Source organism: Panulirus ornatus, chromosome 23 (genome assembly GCF_036320965.1).
Source record: "Panulirus ornatus isolate Po-2019 chromosome 23, ASM3632096v1, whole genome shotgun sequence".
Taxonomy (NCBI): domain Eukaryota; kingdom Metazoa; phylum Arthropoda; class Malacostraca; order Decapoda; family Palinuridae; genus Panulirus; species Panulirus ornatus.
In genome coordinates this window covers 16,930,577-16,945,355 of record NC_092246.1, presented here as the reverse complement: position 1 = coordinate 16,945,355, position 14,779 = coordinate 16,930,577, and the positions used below count along the sequence as shown (strand labels likewise).

The 14,779-nt window shown below is 38.2% G+C and overlaps 1 protein-coding gene across 2 annotated transcripts in view; it reads left to right on the top strand.

The window, feature by feature from the left end:
- The window catches only part of LOC139756822 (carboxypeptidase D-like), a 151,081-nt gene that overhangs the window by 101,789 nt on the left and 34,513 nt on the right, over window positions 1–14,779 (top strand). For both annotated transcript variants that reach the window (XR_011714449.1, XM_071676643.1), the window contains exons 17-21: window positions 703–808; window positions 4,254–4,379; window positions 4,950–5,058; window positions 7,042–7,178; window positions 11,272–11,456. Coding sequence is in view for 1 of the 2 variants with exons in the window: in XM_071676643.1 (XP_071532744.1) it covers window positions 703–808; window positions 4,254–4,379; window positions 4,950–5,058; window positions 7,042–7,178; window positions 11,272–11,456 (663 nt within the window). In the remaining variant the exon portion in view is untranslated. The remainder of the gene's footprint in view (window positions 1–702; window positions 809–4,253; window positions 4,380–4,949; window positions 5,059–7,041; window positions 7,179–11,271; window positions 11,457–14,779) is intronic.

The window sequence follows — 14,779 nt, the reverse complement described above, 5'->3', positions numbered from 1 at the left end:
TGGCTTCTCACCCCATGGATTTGTCTCAAACGATGAACACATCAGCTTATTTCCTATACTAACTGCATGGTTATAACCAAAAAGGTTCCATATAGACATGCATATCTGGGTGTGGGTGGGGCAACAGATGTATTTGTAATTCATTGTTTTTAAGAGATAGCTAGAAGGGGGTTTCATAAAAATCTTGTTTTGCCTTCATTGCAGCACAGTTATTTGAATTGAAATTTCAGTGAGTAGAAATTCTTAGAAAATATAAGTAGCATAGTTTTCATTAGTTCAGTGTCATTTTGTCACGTCAAACTCAATGTTGGTATAATGCCATTTGGTGTTTAAGTAATATCTCATCTGACATCCCTATCTCAATCTTTAATAGTGAGACAGGAACAGTGTAAGAAGGGCTACTTTGGTTCAGGGTTTAGTTATGGCAGTGGCTGGTCCTTCTCTGTAGATGATGCCTTTTTGTCCTTCCTAGCCATAGGATTGAGCTCCTTTCTTAGTTTGAGTGTTCCATTGCAGTACCATGATCTTATATTTCTCAAGTTATGTAGCCTATTAGTCTTTGTCATAAGATGAGTCAAGACTTCTCATCCTGTTTTCCAATGTTTAAGTAGTGCAGTTTGTTCTGAATTTCTCTCTCCAGATTCTTACTTTAACCAATATGTTTCCTACAGCAGATGATGTGTGTGTGCTTTATCTTTATAGATTTCCTCATGATGATCCATCATCAAATCCACCTACTACTCCATATGAGGCTGTCTTCCAGTTTTTGACTGAAGCCTATGCAAGAGCACACCCCACCATGTTAAAGGTAACACTGAATAAAGAATATATGATATTTGAGAAATTTTTATGTTGTATCTAGCCTCATACCATGCACCTTTTCTTAGTATATATTTGGGTATACCGGGGTCGACGTGCTGTCAGTGGATTGAATCAGGGCATGTGAAGCGTCTGGGGTAAACCATGGAAAGTTCTGTGGGGCCTGGATGTGGAAAGGGGGCTGTGGTTTCGGGCATTATTGCATGACAGCTAGAGACTGAGTGTGAACGAATGGGGCCTTTGTTGCCTTTTCCTAGCGCTACCTCGCTCACATGAGGGGGGAGGGGGACATTATTTCCATGTGTGGCGAGGTGGCGTTGGGAATGAATAAAGGCAGACAGTGTGAATTGTGTGCATGTGTATATATGTGTGTCTGTGTGTGTATATATATATGTGTACATTGAGATGGATGGTTATATATATTTGCGTGTGTGGATTTGTATGTGTATACATGTGTATGGGGGTGGGTTGGGCCATTTCTTTTGTCTGTTTCCTTAAGCTACCTCGCAAACGCGGGAGACAGCGACAAAGCAAAATAAATGAATATATTTGGGTAGTCCATCTATTGTCTTTGCTACACAGTTTTAGTACACATAGCACTGGTGTATTCTTTCACCGCCTTTCAGGTTTGTTTTTAATCATCCTGTATGCTTTCCGTATATACTTGTCTACAAGTTCACCTCGTGTATAGATTGACCCTTGATTTTTGGCCCAGAAATTATTAATTTATGACATGCCTCGTTTATAGGTGGATCCAAGTTTTTAGGGTAATGGAACAACAAATTAGGGTAATAAAGCACCGTAACAGAGAATCCTCACTAAAAATCATTGTGTCTTTTAAACTGAGGTTCGCTGAACCAAAAACACCAAGTGCTGAAGGCAAATTGTTTACCATTTATTATCACAGCACTTTACACTGAAATGAAAGTAGCTGTTAATTGTTTATTTCCATTCAAGTATTTTTTTCAAGTTGATTAGGATAGAATATTATTGTAATACATATTTTTCGAAAAGTGATCATGGTAACATCTTTTGAACAACAAAAGAAAGTGAAAATCACTTGTTTTTGTCACGATTTTATCCCAGTTTCCACTGTATAATGTGTATGTCATTTCAGCAAAAAATTACATTTTCCATTAATGTATTATACCAAGTACAGTATGAATAGAATGTCTTTGTAATATAACAGTTTGTAACCAAAAACTATTAAAAAACAAGTAACATCTCTTGAACATCAGAAGGTTAGGTAAAGTCTTTGTTTTCGCCTTTTTTTTTTATCGTATTTACATTGAAGTACATCACGTTTCAGCAAGACTTTTATTTATTACTGAGAATATATTCATTCAAGCACAGTTAAGGTAAGATATACTTGTAATGTAACAGTTTTTTTACTGAAAATGATTTGAAAAACATGTACCATCTAGCTGATATGGCAAAGACCTGGTTTTGGAGGCTTTGCCTTTGCATCAGTCCTTCCTAAGCAGCCATTAATATTACCATATGTTGAGATTGCATTTATACTGTCATTGTCTTGCTTCTGATTTTCCAGAAATATGACAAGTTTGTATATCATACAATGTTACAGTACTTTTGATAACTAATTGGTACATACTTTGTTTCCATTGTTTACTGGCAGTAACTTATAAATATTTTTCATGTCTGAAGCTAAAAGTTGCTCCTAGCCCATCCCATCATGCACAGATTTCAACCTAATGAAACTATTACCCATGTATAGGTTGACTCCCTAATTTTTTGCCTAACAATTTCTTAAAAACTCAAACTATACATGAGTATATATGGTATGTCCATTCACTTTATTGTCATTGCTGTCACCACTATAGAAATAAAACATGCAAGATCCAGTCAGACCCAGTTACAGAGTTCCCAAACCATTCCATCAAAAGATCAACTTTTCAGGTATTGTTTTTATATTTGGGTAGTCTATGCATTGTCATGAATATACTTTTTTTTTGTACACTTAACACTGATGTATTCTTTGAATATTCACTTTAGATAAGACCAGTGTTTCTTAGCACCAATACGATTTACGGCTTTTTGAGATTTAGATATAGGATTCCAGACTCCCTTTGCTCATTGATTGTCTGTAACTTTGCAGGTAGCAGCTTTGGTATTGCCTACATCAGAAAGACTACTTGAAGGTTTTCCGTTGATAAGCAAGAGATGTCTTTTAAGGCAGTCAGGCAGTTGATTAAATCAGAGTTTTCAGCAATTAGGAAACACTTGCCACCTTCACACCCTCACCAGACATTATTTTAGAATCATACTCAGCACCTTCATCCTCAGATTTGAGTATATTAGAAAGCCTTGAATATTCAAGCAGAAATCTGCTCTCAGTGAATATCCAACATCCAATAACGGGGATCTTTTTTTTAAATATATCTTTTAGTCTTTCCCACCTTAGCACAGTACACAGTACCACTGGGAACTATACCCATGAGAATGAATTCTCACTTGGCTCCATGATATGTGAATGAATTCCAGTCTAATGCTTCTGCTCCCCATTATTATTTTATGTGATCCACGGAAGACAAAAAGGTAGTATTTTCCTTCCTTGTCATGTTCCCCTCCAGGTAGCAGTCTTTCCTCTCTCTCTTTTATGTAGATACTTTTGGTTGGTCACAAACTTCCTCACCATTCCCCCTCTTAACACTTGGCATCATTTACAAGATTTATCCCCCTGATCTACATGGACCTCAACAAGGTGGTGGGGTTTGTGTGGAGCAATGATGGCTTGAGCTGTGGCAGCAGGGATTTTGTTTTCCCTGGTAGGTTTAACCATGCTGGAAAGGTCAAGCTTGAGCTCTCAGATGAACATATTTAGACTACTTTTCTCCTCCTATACTTTTCATTCTTCCCTTCTTGGTGTATCAAAACTGGAACTGCTCCTTAGTTTGAGCCAGGGGAGGAACCCCTTTTGGTATGGCAAAAATGAATTTCAAAGATAAAATATTCTAATCTGTATTAAGAGTGCTGAATAGCCTTAGATGCTCCAGTGCTTGGCTTATAAGCCTAAATTTTATAATCCAATCTGCAAGATTTATCCTAAATTGCAAATTTTCTCTATGTATGAGGAGAAGGGTTTAAGAAAACTACCCATATACCTCTTAGATGTCATAAGAAGCAAGTAACAGTTTTGCTGCCATTCTTTCTTTTATCACTCAAGAAAAAAGAGCCAGGTGAGGATTTCTTCTTAAAGACACAGGCTAGCTCATTCCTGATGATACCTCACCAAATCAAGAAAAGCAGGCAGGCATAAAAGTTTTTCTTACTTGATTGCCATTTCCCATTCTAGGGAGGTAGTGCCAGGAACAAATAAAGAAAGGCCACATCTGCAACTTCTTGCAGATGGAGCCTAGTAACATCTCTGGAGAAGGGATCTTGGAGTTATATAATATGATTTTTTTTTTTTTCAGAGTGAAAACCCATGCAAGGTACTCAACAAGTATGCTCCTTCAGGCATTCTACATGGACAGGCTCTTGGTGTTTACAAGAATTCTCTCTTGGAATACACAAATAGCAATCTACAAAATGTATTGATGGTGAGCATGGAGTTTCTTATGAAAACTTCTTTGTTATCATTTGTGCTAACGTTACTTTTATTGAATTTATGTAGATTTTGTATGTGTTTGTATCTGTACACACAAGTGTCAGTTTTGCAGCTGTTCAAGTCTTGCTAAAGAAATTATTGCCATGTCCAGTATAATATTAAACTCACGATTTTTTTTAACAGGCTTTCCAGATTTTTAGAATTATGATCTTATACCAACACACTCATATTCAAGGCTGCCTTTTTTTTTTTTTGCACCTTACTCTTCTTGTAAAAAGATGCTCCATATCAAGTTCCTTAGCTACTGTTTTATCATTTTAGTGCCCTTTAATGATCTGTATTAAGCTGTTTTCTCATGAGGTGTGGGAGAACATCTGTTATCAAGAAGGGAGTATGTAGTGTATGGTCTTGGCTCAAAATCAACACTCGGCAAATACTATTAAGAGAAATGTATGGAGCTTTGCTGAGGAGAACAGCAAGTTGCTGATTTTGTAAACTGTTCCGTACATAAAGTCAGACTTTGTGTATTTACCATAACTAAAACCATATATCAACTTTACAGGTTTCTGCACATGTGAGCTGTTGCAACTATCCAGATGGAAGAGAGCTGATTACTCTCTGGAGACAAAATAAAGATTCACTCCTTTCTTTCATGCATGCTGCTCATCAAGGTAACTCAGAGTGTCAAGACACATGAAGAGATGAAACCTTCCATTGATAATTGATAATTGATTTCAAGCAAATAGTTTGATTCAGGGACCAACCAAGGTAGACTGCTGTGGTAAGGTTTATCAAGATGATAGTTTGAGAAATAGGCCTTCAGCCTTCAGAAACATTGGGATTCACAAAGGAGAAATTTAGAAGGTTCTAGACTCATATTTACGAAATATACAAGTACAGCCAAGCTGTGGTGGTTACATGGGCCATATTTGCTGCTTTTATTTATCCTGGGCTGGTCCCAGGCTTTTGTGATAGGGAACCCCCTGAAAGCTAATGTTGACCAGTGGCCATAAAGATATTACCTGTACTTTAATTATGGCAAAATCAAGAAGTGCACCAATGAAGCCTCTTATCATCCCAAAACTAGAGCTCACTACTGCAGCTTTTGTATCTTGGCATTAGTGCCATACTGCAGAAAGAATTTAAGTACAAAAATAGCATATAGATGTTTTGGACAGATAGTGGAGTGGTGTTTAGCTGTACTTATAGTGATGCCAAGAAATTTTACACATTTATTGCCACCTGCATTCATCAGGCTTTGGACTATGTTTCAACTGATTGTTAGAATTATGTGGAGAAGAAGATTAAGTTGGTAGTAGTTGGTAGGCAGCCAAAGATGAGGGAGGTATCGTACCAATACTATCCACATTGGAACAGATAAGGGGGCCAAGTGAGGATATTCCCTTTAAGGCTCAGTTCTATGTTCTTAACGCTACCTCGCTAATGCAGGAAATGGCGAATATGTATGAAAAAAAATATATTTATTTATTATACTTAATCGCTGTCTTTTGCATCAGCGAGGTAGTGCAAGGAAACAGATGAGGAATGGCTCAACCCCACATACACATGTACCACTCCATATGTATTCTTTTTATATATTTATTATACATTTACGCAGGAAACAGCGATTATGTATAATGAGTATGTAAAGAATGTATGGAATGATAAGAGGGGTAGAAGCAAAACTAGAGAAAAGGGGTGCAGAGATGGAGTGTAGTGGTGAGTTATGATGGGTAGTGGCAAGCCAGTTTGTGGATGATACTGTGTTGTTTGCTGGGAGTGAAGAGGAATTGCAGAAGGTTATAAGTGTGGTTTATGGTATGTGTAAGCTTAGGCAATTGAGGGTAAATGTAAGTAAAAGTAAAGGAATGGTGTCTGAAAGGAAACAGAGTGAGGGTGTAGATTTTGTAAAAGCATATAGAGTGAAAGAAGAAAGTGTACTACATTGTGCTTTGGATATGGGGTGAGAAAGACTGGAAGAGGTCAGAGATGGGTAAAGTTGGTAATATGGAAGGAGAGCGTACATGATAGAAGAGTCATTGAGTCCCTTAACAGAATAATGGGTAGAGGTGTAGGTATGGAAGTGAAGAGAGGATTAAGGGACAGCATAGTCCTCTCAACCCCAACCTATGCAGCCAAAACATAGACATGGAATTAGTCACAGAGGCCAGGAATCCAAGCTGTGGAAATGAGCTATTTGAGAAAAGCATGTGGTGTGACTAGATGGAATAAAGAAAGAAATGAAGGGGTGTATGAGAGATGTGGTATGGCAGAGAATGAATTGTGGAGTGGTTGAATGGGTGAAACATAATACTTTGAGATGGTTCAGGCATGTGAAAAGAATGTAAGACTGGGAGTTTACAAGGAGTGTGTATGATAGCATAATTAAAGATGTTGGTGTGAAAGGAAGATCACATGTGTTATGGGCAAATAGGGTGGAGGAATGCATGGAATGGTGCATGTGAGGGAGGCATGTAAGAGCAGGGACAAGTAGAGACTTTTGCTTTGGCCACCTCTTGATGGGAGTTCTCAAAGGGAATGGGCATTAGAGATATAGATAGATATGTACCTTTAATCATATGGGTTGTTACTATTCGTTCAAAATATATTTCTAGGACTAATAAAAGCACTTTTACTATCCTTTACATCAACAGGTGTGGCAGGACAAGTGATCGATGAGCAAGGCCATCCAGTGATGTCAGCAAATGTGCAAGTGGATGGCAAGGAGTTGAAGCTGGGAGACCAGGCCACTTTCAGGAAACTCCTCCCTACTGGTTCTCACACCCTCCAGGTTGGTGATCTGTTTCTTAACAAATTTAAGATTTGTGTCAGGTTAGAAAGGAAGCTCTAAATTTGTCAAGTAGTATTTTTTTTTCTAAGAATTTGGGTAATTTTATATGAATTCTCAGAAAATGTAGATGAATACATTCATGCTTAATAGCTTGCCATTATTAACTTACCCATTTTACTTTAGAGCACCAGCTACTTGGGAAACTAAAAACTCACAGACTAATTGCTTACGGAAAAGATAAGAAGGTTCACATGAAAATACACATTGCTGTGATAACTTAAGTGCCACAGCCTGTCACTCATTCATATGTTGGACCTCGAAATAAAGGTCTCCTTACAGATTATTTGCGGAGAGTCCTGTAGCAAGATATTAGGCAGTTAGTTCCATAATTAGTTAGCAAGACTACATTAAGGAGTTGGGAATCCTTACCCTTTTTCTATCCTATGTGATTGGAGCAGGAGGCCTTAGCTCAGGTGCACATGGCCTCAAACAGAAATGTACCTTATCAGTGTAAAAGGATGGAAAGAAGAAATTAGGCAGGTTTATGTAAGACAAAGCTAAAAGGTACTGCAACCTACAGTGTATTGAAAAGATGTGAAGTTAGGCCCGCTAGCTCATAAATCATTATTTAAGAATGTTTTAATTAGATGGTTGGTTGTGTAAAGAAATAATGAATTTCCCATTTTTTCACTTCTGTTATCAAGCTGTTATTTGTATTGCACTGAAGCCACAGCCCCCTGTCCACACTGTATACCACATTGCTTCAGTTCACTTTGTCCCTTGCATTTCTTTCATCCTCATGCATATTCAGGCCCCAAGTGCTCAAAATCTTTTTCACTCTGTCGCTCCATCTCTTGTTTGATCTCCCTCTTCTCGTCCTCTTCACTTTTGACACGTGTATCCTTTTACTACAATTCTCTTTACTCATTCTCTCCATATGTCCATACTGGCATTCTGTCCACAAACATACAATCTCTCCGTGTCATATGTAACACTAAACAACACTTAAATCCTGCAGCTCATTCTTCATAACTCTAGATTTTCCTGCAATGAGCACTATGTGCTAGCCCTGCCTTTTGGCACAATGGTAGGAGCAGTAGATAGAAGTAGTAGGTAGGAACATTCAGGCAGGATGAATAGGTAGAAAAACCCTTAGGTAGAAGCCTTAGGTAGGAGTGTTAAATAGTAGTAGTCATTAGGAACATTAGATAGGAGCCTCTGCAAACACTGCACTTGAGCTGCCCTGTGCCAGTGGCCTGTTAAGGGTGAGACACTAAAGGCTAAGAAGCAGCACTGGAATTCTTTAGTTATGTAGACTTTATTGCCGTGGCCACCCCTTTGAGGGAGTTTAAGTTGGAGCAGGTGTCAGATATATAGATGGATAAATTGATGTCCATACCATTTCAGGACACCCTCTTCAGCTCTCTCATCCACATTCTTCTTTTTTGCCACACTTCTCTGTCACACCTTTTCATTACTTAATCAAAGCACCTCACACCACATATTGTTGTCAGAGATTTCATTTCCATCACTTCCACCCTCCTCTGCACATTCTCATATACAATTCATGCCAGCATCCTTACAACTTTGGGGCTACTATTCCTGCAAACATACCCATATTTGTGTAGCAACTATGAACACAAAACCCTCACAATGAAACAAACATCCTCCCAGTACATTCCTACCTCAACATAGTCATTACTGTGCAACAACATTAGACCCCTCCTAACCAAACCATTCTATAACTAACCACCAACCCCCAAGTAGAAATAAAAGGTCTACCCCTGCCTCACTCTTCAGCCACCTCTACTCTCAGGTACCTCACCCTCAAAAAAAAAAGAAAAAAAAAACTGACAAAGCACGTGTACACTGAAATAACCTGACAGGTGCTAAACATCAGACCTCCTGATTCAAGTCTTAAACTCCAATCCACCAGACATGCACCCTTAGAAACCATGCTTCTTAGGGAAACACAAGCCACACACTCCCACTTACACTCTGAATGTCACCCGTCACTGCAACACTACAAACACACTTTTATCATATCTGAGGACCTTTCATGCCCACAGTACATCTACTAGAAAGAAGACTCTGAGCACTTACCACTCAATAGCTCTGCACTCTCTGTACATAGACCCATGCAAAACACATCACTTTATGAATACATCGGAATTTAGACTTTATAGAAGGTGAATAATGTAATGCATTAACTGAAGGAAAAATTAATCAGAATGTTATTCTTAATAAATAAACTGTTGATCTATGAAAGTACAGTACTGCTATGTTTATGTCAAGTTCATCCTCAGTATGTTGCTTTGTATTATTTATTTATTATTTATTTTGCTTTATCGCTGTCTCCTGCATTAGCGAGGTAGCACAAGGAAACAGATGAAAGAATGGCCCAACCCACCCACATACACATGTATATACATACACGTCTACACACGCAAATATACATACCTGTACATTTCAACGTATACATATATATACATACACAGACATATACATATATACACATGTACATAATTCATACTGTCTGTCTTTATTCAATCCTATCGCCTCGCCACACATGAAATAACAACCCCTCCCCCAGTCTGTGCATGTGGTAGTGCTAGGAAGACAACAAAGACCTCATTCGTTCACACTCAGTCTCTAGCTGTCATGTAATAATACACCGAAACCACAGCTCCCTTTCCACATCCAGACCCTACAGAACTATCCATGGTTTACCTCAGGCGCTTCACATGCCCTGGTTCAATCCATTCACAGCACATCAACCCAGGTATACCACATCGTTCCAATTCACTCTATTCCTTGCACGCCTTTCACCCTCCTGCATGTTCAGGCCCCAATCACTCAAAATCTTTTTCACTCCATCTTTCCACCTCCAATTAGGTCTCCCACTTATCCTCGTTCCCTCCACCTCTGACACATATATCCTCTTGGTCAATCTTTCCTCACTCATTCTCTCCATGTGACCAAACCATTTCAAAACACCCTCTTCTGCTCTCTCAACCATACTCTTTTTATTACCACACATCTCTCTTACCCTATTATTACTTACTCGATCAAACCGGCCTCACACCACATATTGTCCTCAAACATCTCATTTCCAGCACATCCACCCTCCTGCGCACAACTCTATCCATAGCCCACGCCTCACAACCATACATCATTGTTGGAATCACTATTCCTTCAAACATATCCATTTTTGCTTTCTGAGATAATGTTCTCGACTTCCACACGTTCTTCAATGCTCCCAGAACTCTTGCCCCCTCCCCCATCCTATGATTCACTTCCGCTTTCATGGTTCCATCCGATGCCAAATCCACTCCCAGATATGTAAAACACTTCACTTCCTCCAGTTTTTCTCCATTCAAACTTACCTCCCAGTTGACTTGACCCTCAACCCTACTGTACCTAATAACCTTGCTCTTATTCACATTTACTCTCAACTTTCTTCTTTCACACACTTTACCAAGCTCAGTCACCAGCTTCTGCAGTTTCTCACATGAATCAGCCACCAGCGCTGTATCATCAGCGAACAACAACTGACTCACTTCCCAAGCTCTCTCATCCACAACAGACTGCATACTTGCCCCTCTTTCCAAAACTCTTGCATTCACCTCCCTAACAACCCCATCCATAAACAAATTAAACAACCATGGAGACATCACACACCCCTGCCGCAACCCTACATTCACTGAGAACCAATCACTTTCCTCTCTTCCTACACGTACACATGCCTTACATCCTCGATAAAAACTTTTCACTGCTTCTAACAACTTGCCTCCCACACCATATATTCTTAATACCTTCCACAGAGCATCTCTATCAACTCTATCATATGCCTTCTCCAGATCCATAAATGCTACATACAAATCCATTTGCTTTTCTAAGTATTTCTCACATACATTCCTCAAAGCAAACACCTGATCCACACATCCTCTACCACTTCTGAAACCACACTGCTCTTCCCCAATGAATTGTTAAAAGTATATTAGCTTGATTAAGTTCTGCTAAATCCAGTTATTTCTCTGATGATCAATGGTATGAAATTGCTAATGGTCCTTTCTTACTTTGAAATTTGCAGGTAACATCCAGTGACCTGGAAAACAAAACTGTCAACCTTGTAATTGAAGCACATAAAGAGACACTTGCAAGTTTTACACTTGATTCCCTGAAAGACTCTGTTATTGCATACCACTCCTATTATGGAACTGAAGACTACATGCGCAACCTCTTTTCCAACTTCTCAGAAATATCTCATTTGTACAGGTATGTTTTACCCATTTATGTGTGTTTAAAGATGCTTATTTTTGTGCTAAGTTTCATGAATATGTTGGTTTTCTATGGAAGAGCCTGAAAAAGAAGGGAAAGAATTAATGAGAAAATATGGAATCTGAAGTGTGATAGTCTTTTGCCATAGGAGATATTATTTTTGATACCTATTTACCTTTTCCCCCCTAAGTGAGGTATCTTGCCATAGTAGATATTATTTTTAATACCTAATTACCTTTTCCTCCCCTAAGTGAGGTAGCCTCAGGAACAGATGAACAGTAGTGTCATTTCCTCATGTGTATTGTGGATAAATACATCTGCTTATTAGGAAGTATGGTTGGTTTACTAGTTATTATATAGATACTGCAAATGAAAAAGACAGAGTATTAAAGTGATGGCTTGAATGGTAAGATTTGAGTTGCTGGTGATCACACATGTATGATATTTTTCTTCAGTATTCTTGCCAAATCCAAAACCCCTCTTCAGAAATCCACCTTAGCCACCAACTCCTGTAGGCTGTTTTGTTATTGTTAGAATAACACACTTAGAGGATAATGATCAAGAATGCAAATGGGCCACCCCCAAGATATGGTAGATAGCATACATCAGTGCTAACTAGCATTAGTGTGTATACAAAGGTACCTTTGGGAACATTGCTACTCTTGATATTTTTTATTGTTGTCTGACAGGCTGTGTAATTTTATGTTCAGAAGTATATACCTTGAAAATTTACTCATGCCAGTTTAAATGAAATTTACATTTGTGTTAACCTCTCATGGTAATGAAATCTCTCATGATTACAGCTTCAGTCAACTGTCGTACCATGGTAAACCTTCCTTTTAAGTTTTCTATAATAGTTAGTTAGTAATTTATTGTACTGGAAAGCAATAGCACCATCAGTAGGACCTTAATAAATAGTAGGCCAGATCACGCAACAACTGCGAGTGTTTATGCCATCAAATGCAAGGTATGTAAATATATTTACATAGGCCAGACAAGTAAAACTGTAATTGAGAGGTGTTATTGGCACCGTCATTCTGTATGCAGGGATGACCAAAAAAATGCGATCGCTAAACATTGTCATGAAAATTATCACCCCACGGATCTTGAAAATCCAGTTATTTTATACCCCTCTGCTGATTATGCCACATGCAATTTCATTGAATCTATCTTAATTGCTAACTTTCCCCAGGCAGTTTTAAAGCCCATCCTAGCATTAACCAAATTATTATGAGAGAATTGGCAAAACACAAAAACATAAAAAAGTTGCAAGACACACCCAGCTACCCACGTCAACCCCCACCATGTTACCCCTCTTTAATCACTCTCCCTTGCAATGGTTATGGCTAGACGAACCACCCCATTCATAAACAAATTAAACAACCATGGGAACATCACACAGACCGACATCTACTGGGAACCAATCACTGTCCTCTCTTCCTACACGAACACACGCCTTACCTCCTTGGTAAAAACTTTTCGCTGCTTCTAGCAACTTACCTCCCACACCATATACTCTTGAGACCTTCCACAAAGCATCTCTATCAACCCTATCTTATGCCTCCTTCAGAACCATAAATGCCCCATACAAATCCATCTGTTGTTCTAAGTATTTTTTACACACATTCTTCAAAGCAAACACCTGATCCAGACATCCTATACCACTTCTGAAGCCTCACTACTTCTCCCCAGTCTGATGCTCTATACATGCCATCACCCTCTCAATCAATACCCTCCCATACAATGTCCCAGGAATACTAAACAAACTTATGCCTCTGTAGTTTGAACACTCACCTTTATTCCCATTGCATTTGTACAATGGCACTATGCATGCATTCTGCCATTCATCAGGCAGTTCACCATGATCCATACATGCATTGAATATCCTTACCAGCCAATCAACAACACAGTCACCCCCTTTCTTAATAGATTCTGCTGCAATAACCTAGCCTGAGCCATATACCTATTTTATTGACCAACCCCTTGAGGTGAACGAACAACTGGGTTGAATGTGGACCGACAGCAAAACTACACAAAGAAATACATTGGAATTCAAACAACAACAGATCACTTGGTCCTTTCAAGGCTGTTTATGGAAGAAATCAGAAATTCAGAAAGTATGTGGAAGAGATCAGAAACTTATGAATTAGTGTGATAAAAGTAGAGAAGATGATGATTCAGAGAGAAATACCTGTAATGTTCACATATAACTAAGGCAGCACAATTATTGTCAGTTGTGGACTTCATGCTAAGTTTTTATTTGAACTTTCAATTACTCTTTGTGGTAAACCATTCATTGCTTAATGAATTCCATTGAAAAAAAGTATTTCATCCTTTTCACTTTTCAGTCTTAAATGTTTGCTGACAAGTTTCTATACACTGCTAAAGGTGAGATCTAACAAATCTAGCTTTAAGTAGCATCATTCATTGAGATTATCGAAGCTTTAGCTGTTGAGCTAGCTTTTGTAGGATTTGTATCTCAGTCTGGAAAACATCTTGTTGTTCACTGCTGTACTATCTCAATTCTGTCTGTGTCTGTTTTCAAATAGGATGACCAAAACTGAGCATGCTGTTCAAGGTAAGAAGGCACCAGAATGAGGAGTGTTTCCTTAGATGTAAATTCTAACTCTTCCTTTGAACCCCCAAGTTTGATTTAACTTTTTTACTGCTCTTTTGGCTTACTTATTTGGCTTTTGGTCATCACGAATTACTGTATGTTTACCTTTTGAAGCTCATCATAGTTCACCCAGTTGTTTGCCTTCTTCTTTTTGCTACCGATATGTAAAACTTTGCATTAATCAATATTAGAATTCATTTTCCAGTCAAAAGCCCAGTCAATATTTTTTTTTATATATATTTATGTGCTGTATTTATATGTTGTATATTTGATATTTGTATGTTGTATTCTTTCAATTTCAGTTACTTATTATATTGTTACAGATTTATGGTGTAGGTCAAAATACTTTATTACTGTACAGTATATTTTTTCTCATGGCTTATATTTTTTTTCATAAGTGTTATGCCTTCTCTGTATTTCCTCCTTCATTGTTTATTGGGTGTGTTGTTAAAAAGAAAAATCTTGGTAATTGATTTTTTTCATAATGAATTAAGATCTCATGATCATAGTTTTCGAATGGATATGCAATGGGGTTTATAATCACTGACATGTGACCACATAAGTACTTCAGAACTCACCTGTAATGGTTTTGATCCTGTGGAAGATGCATACAAATGTTTCCTCCCCACTTTCCCCAGTATTGTACAGTTTCACTTCACTCTGCTCTTGAATATTGGAATGATGTTACTGATAGTAAACCAAG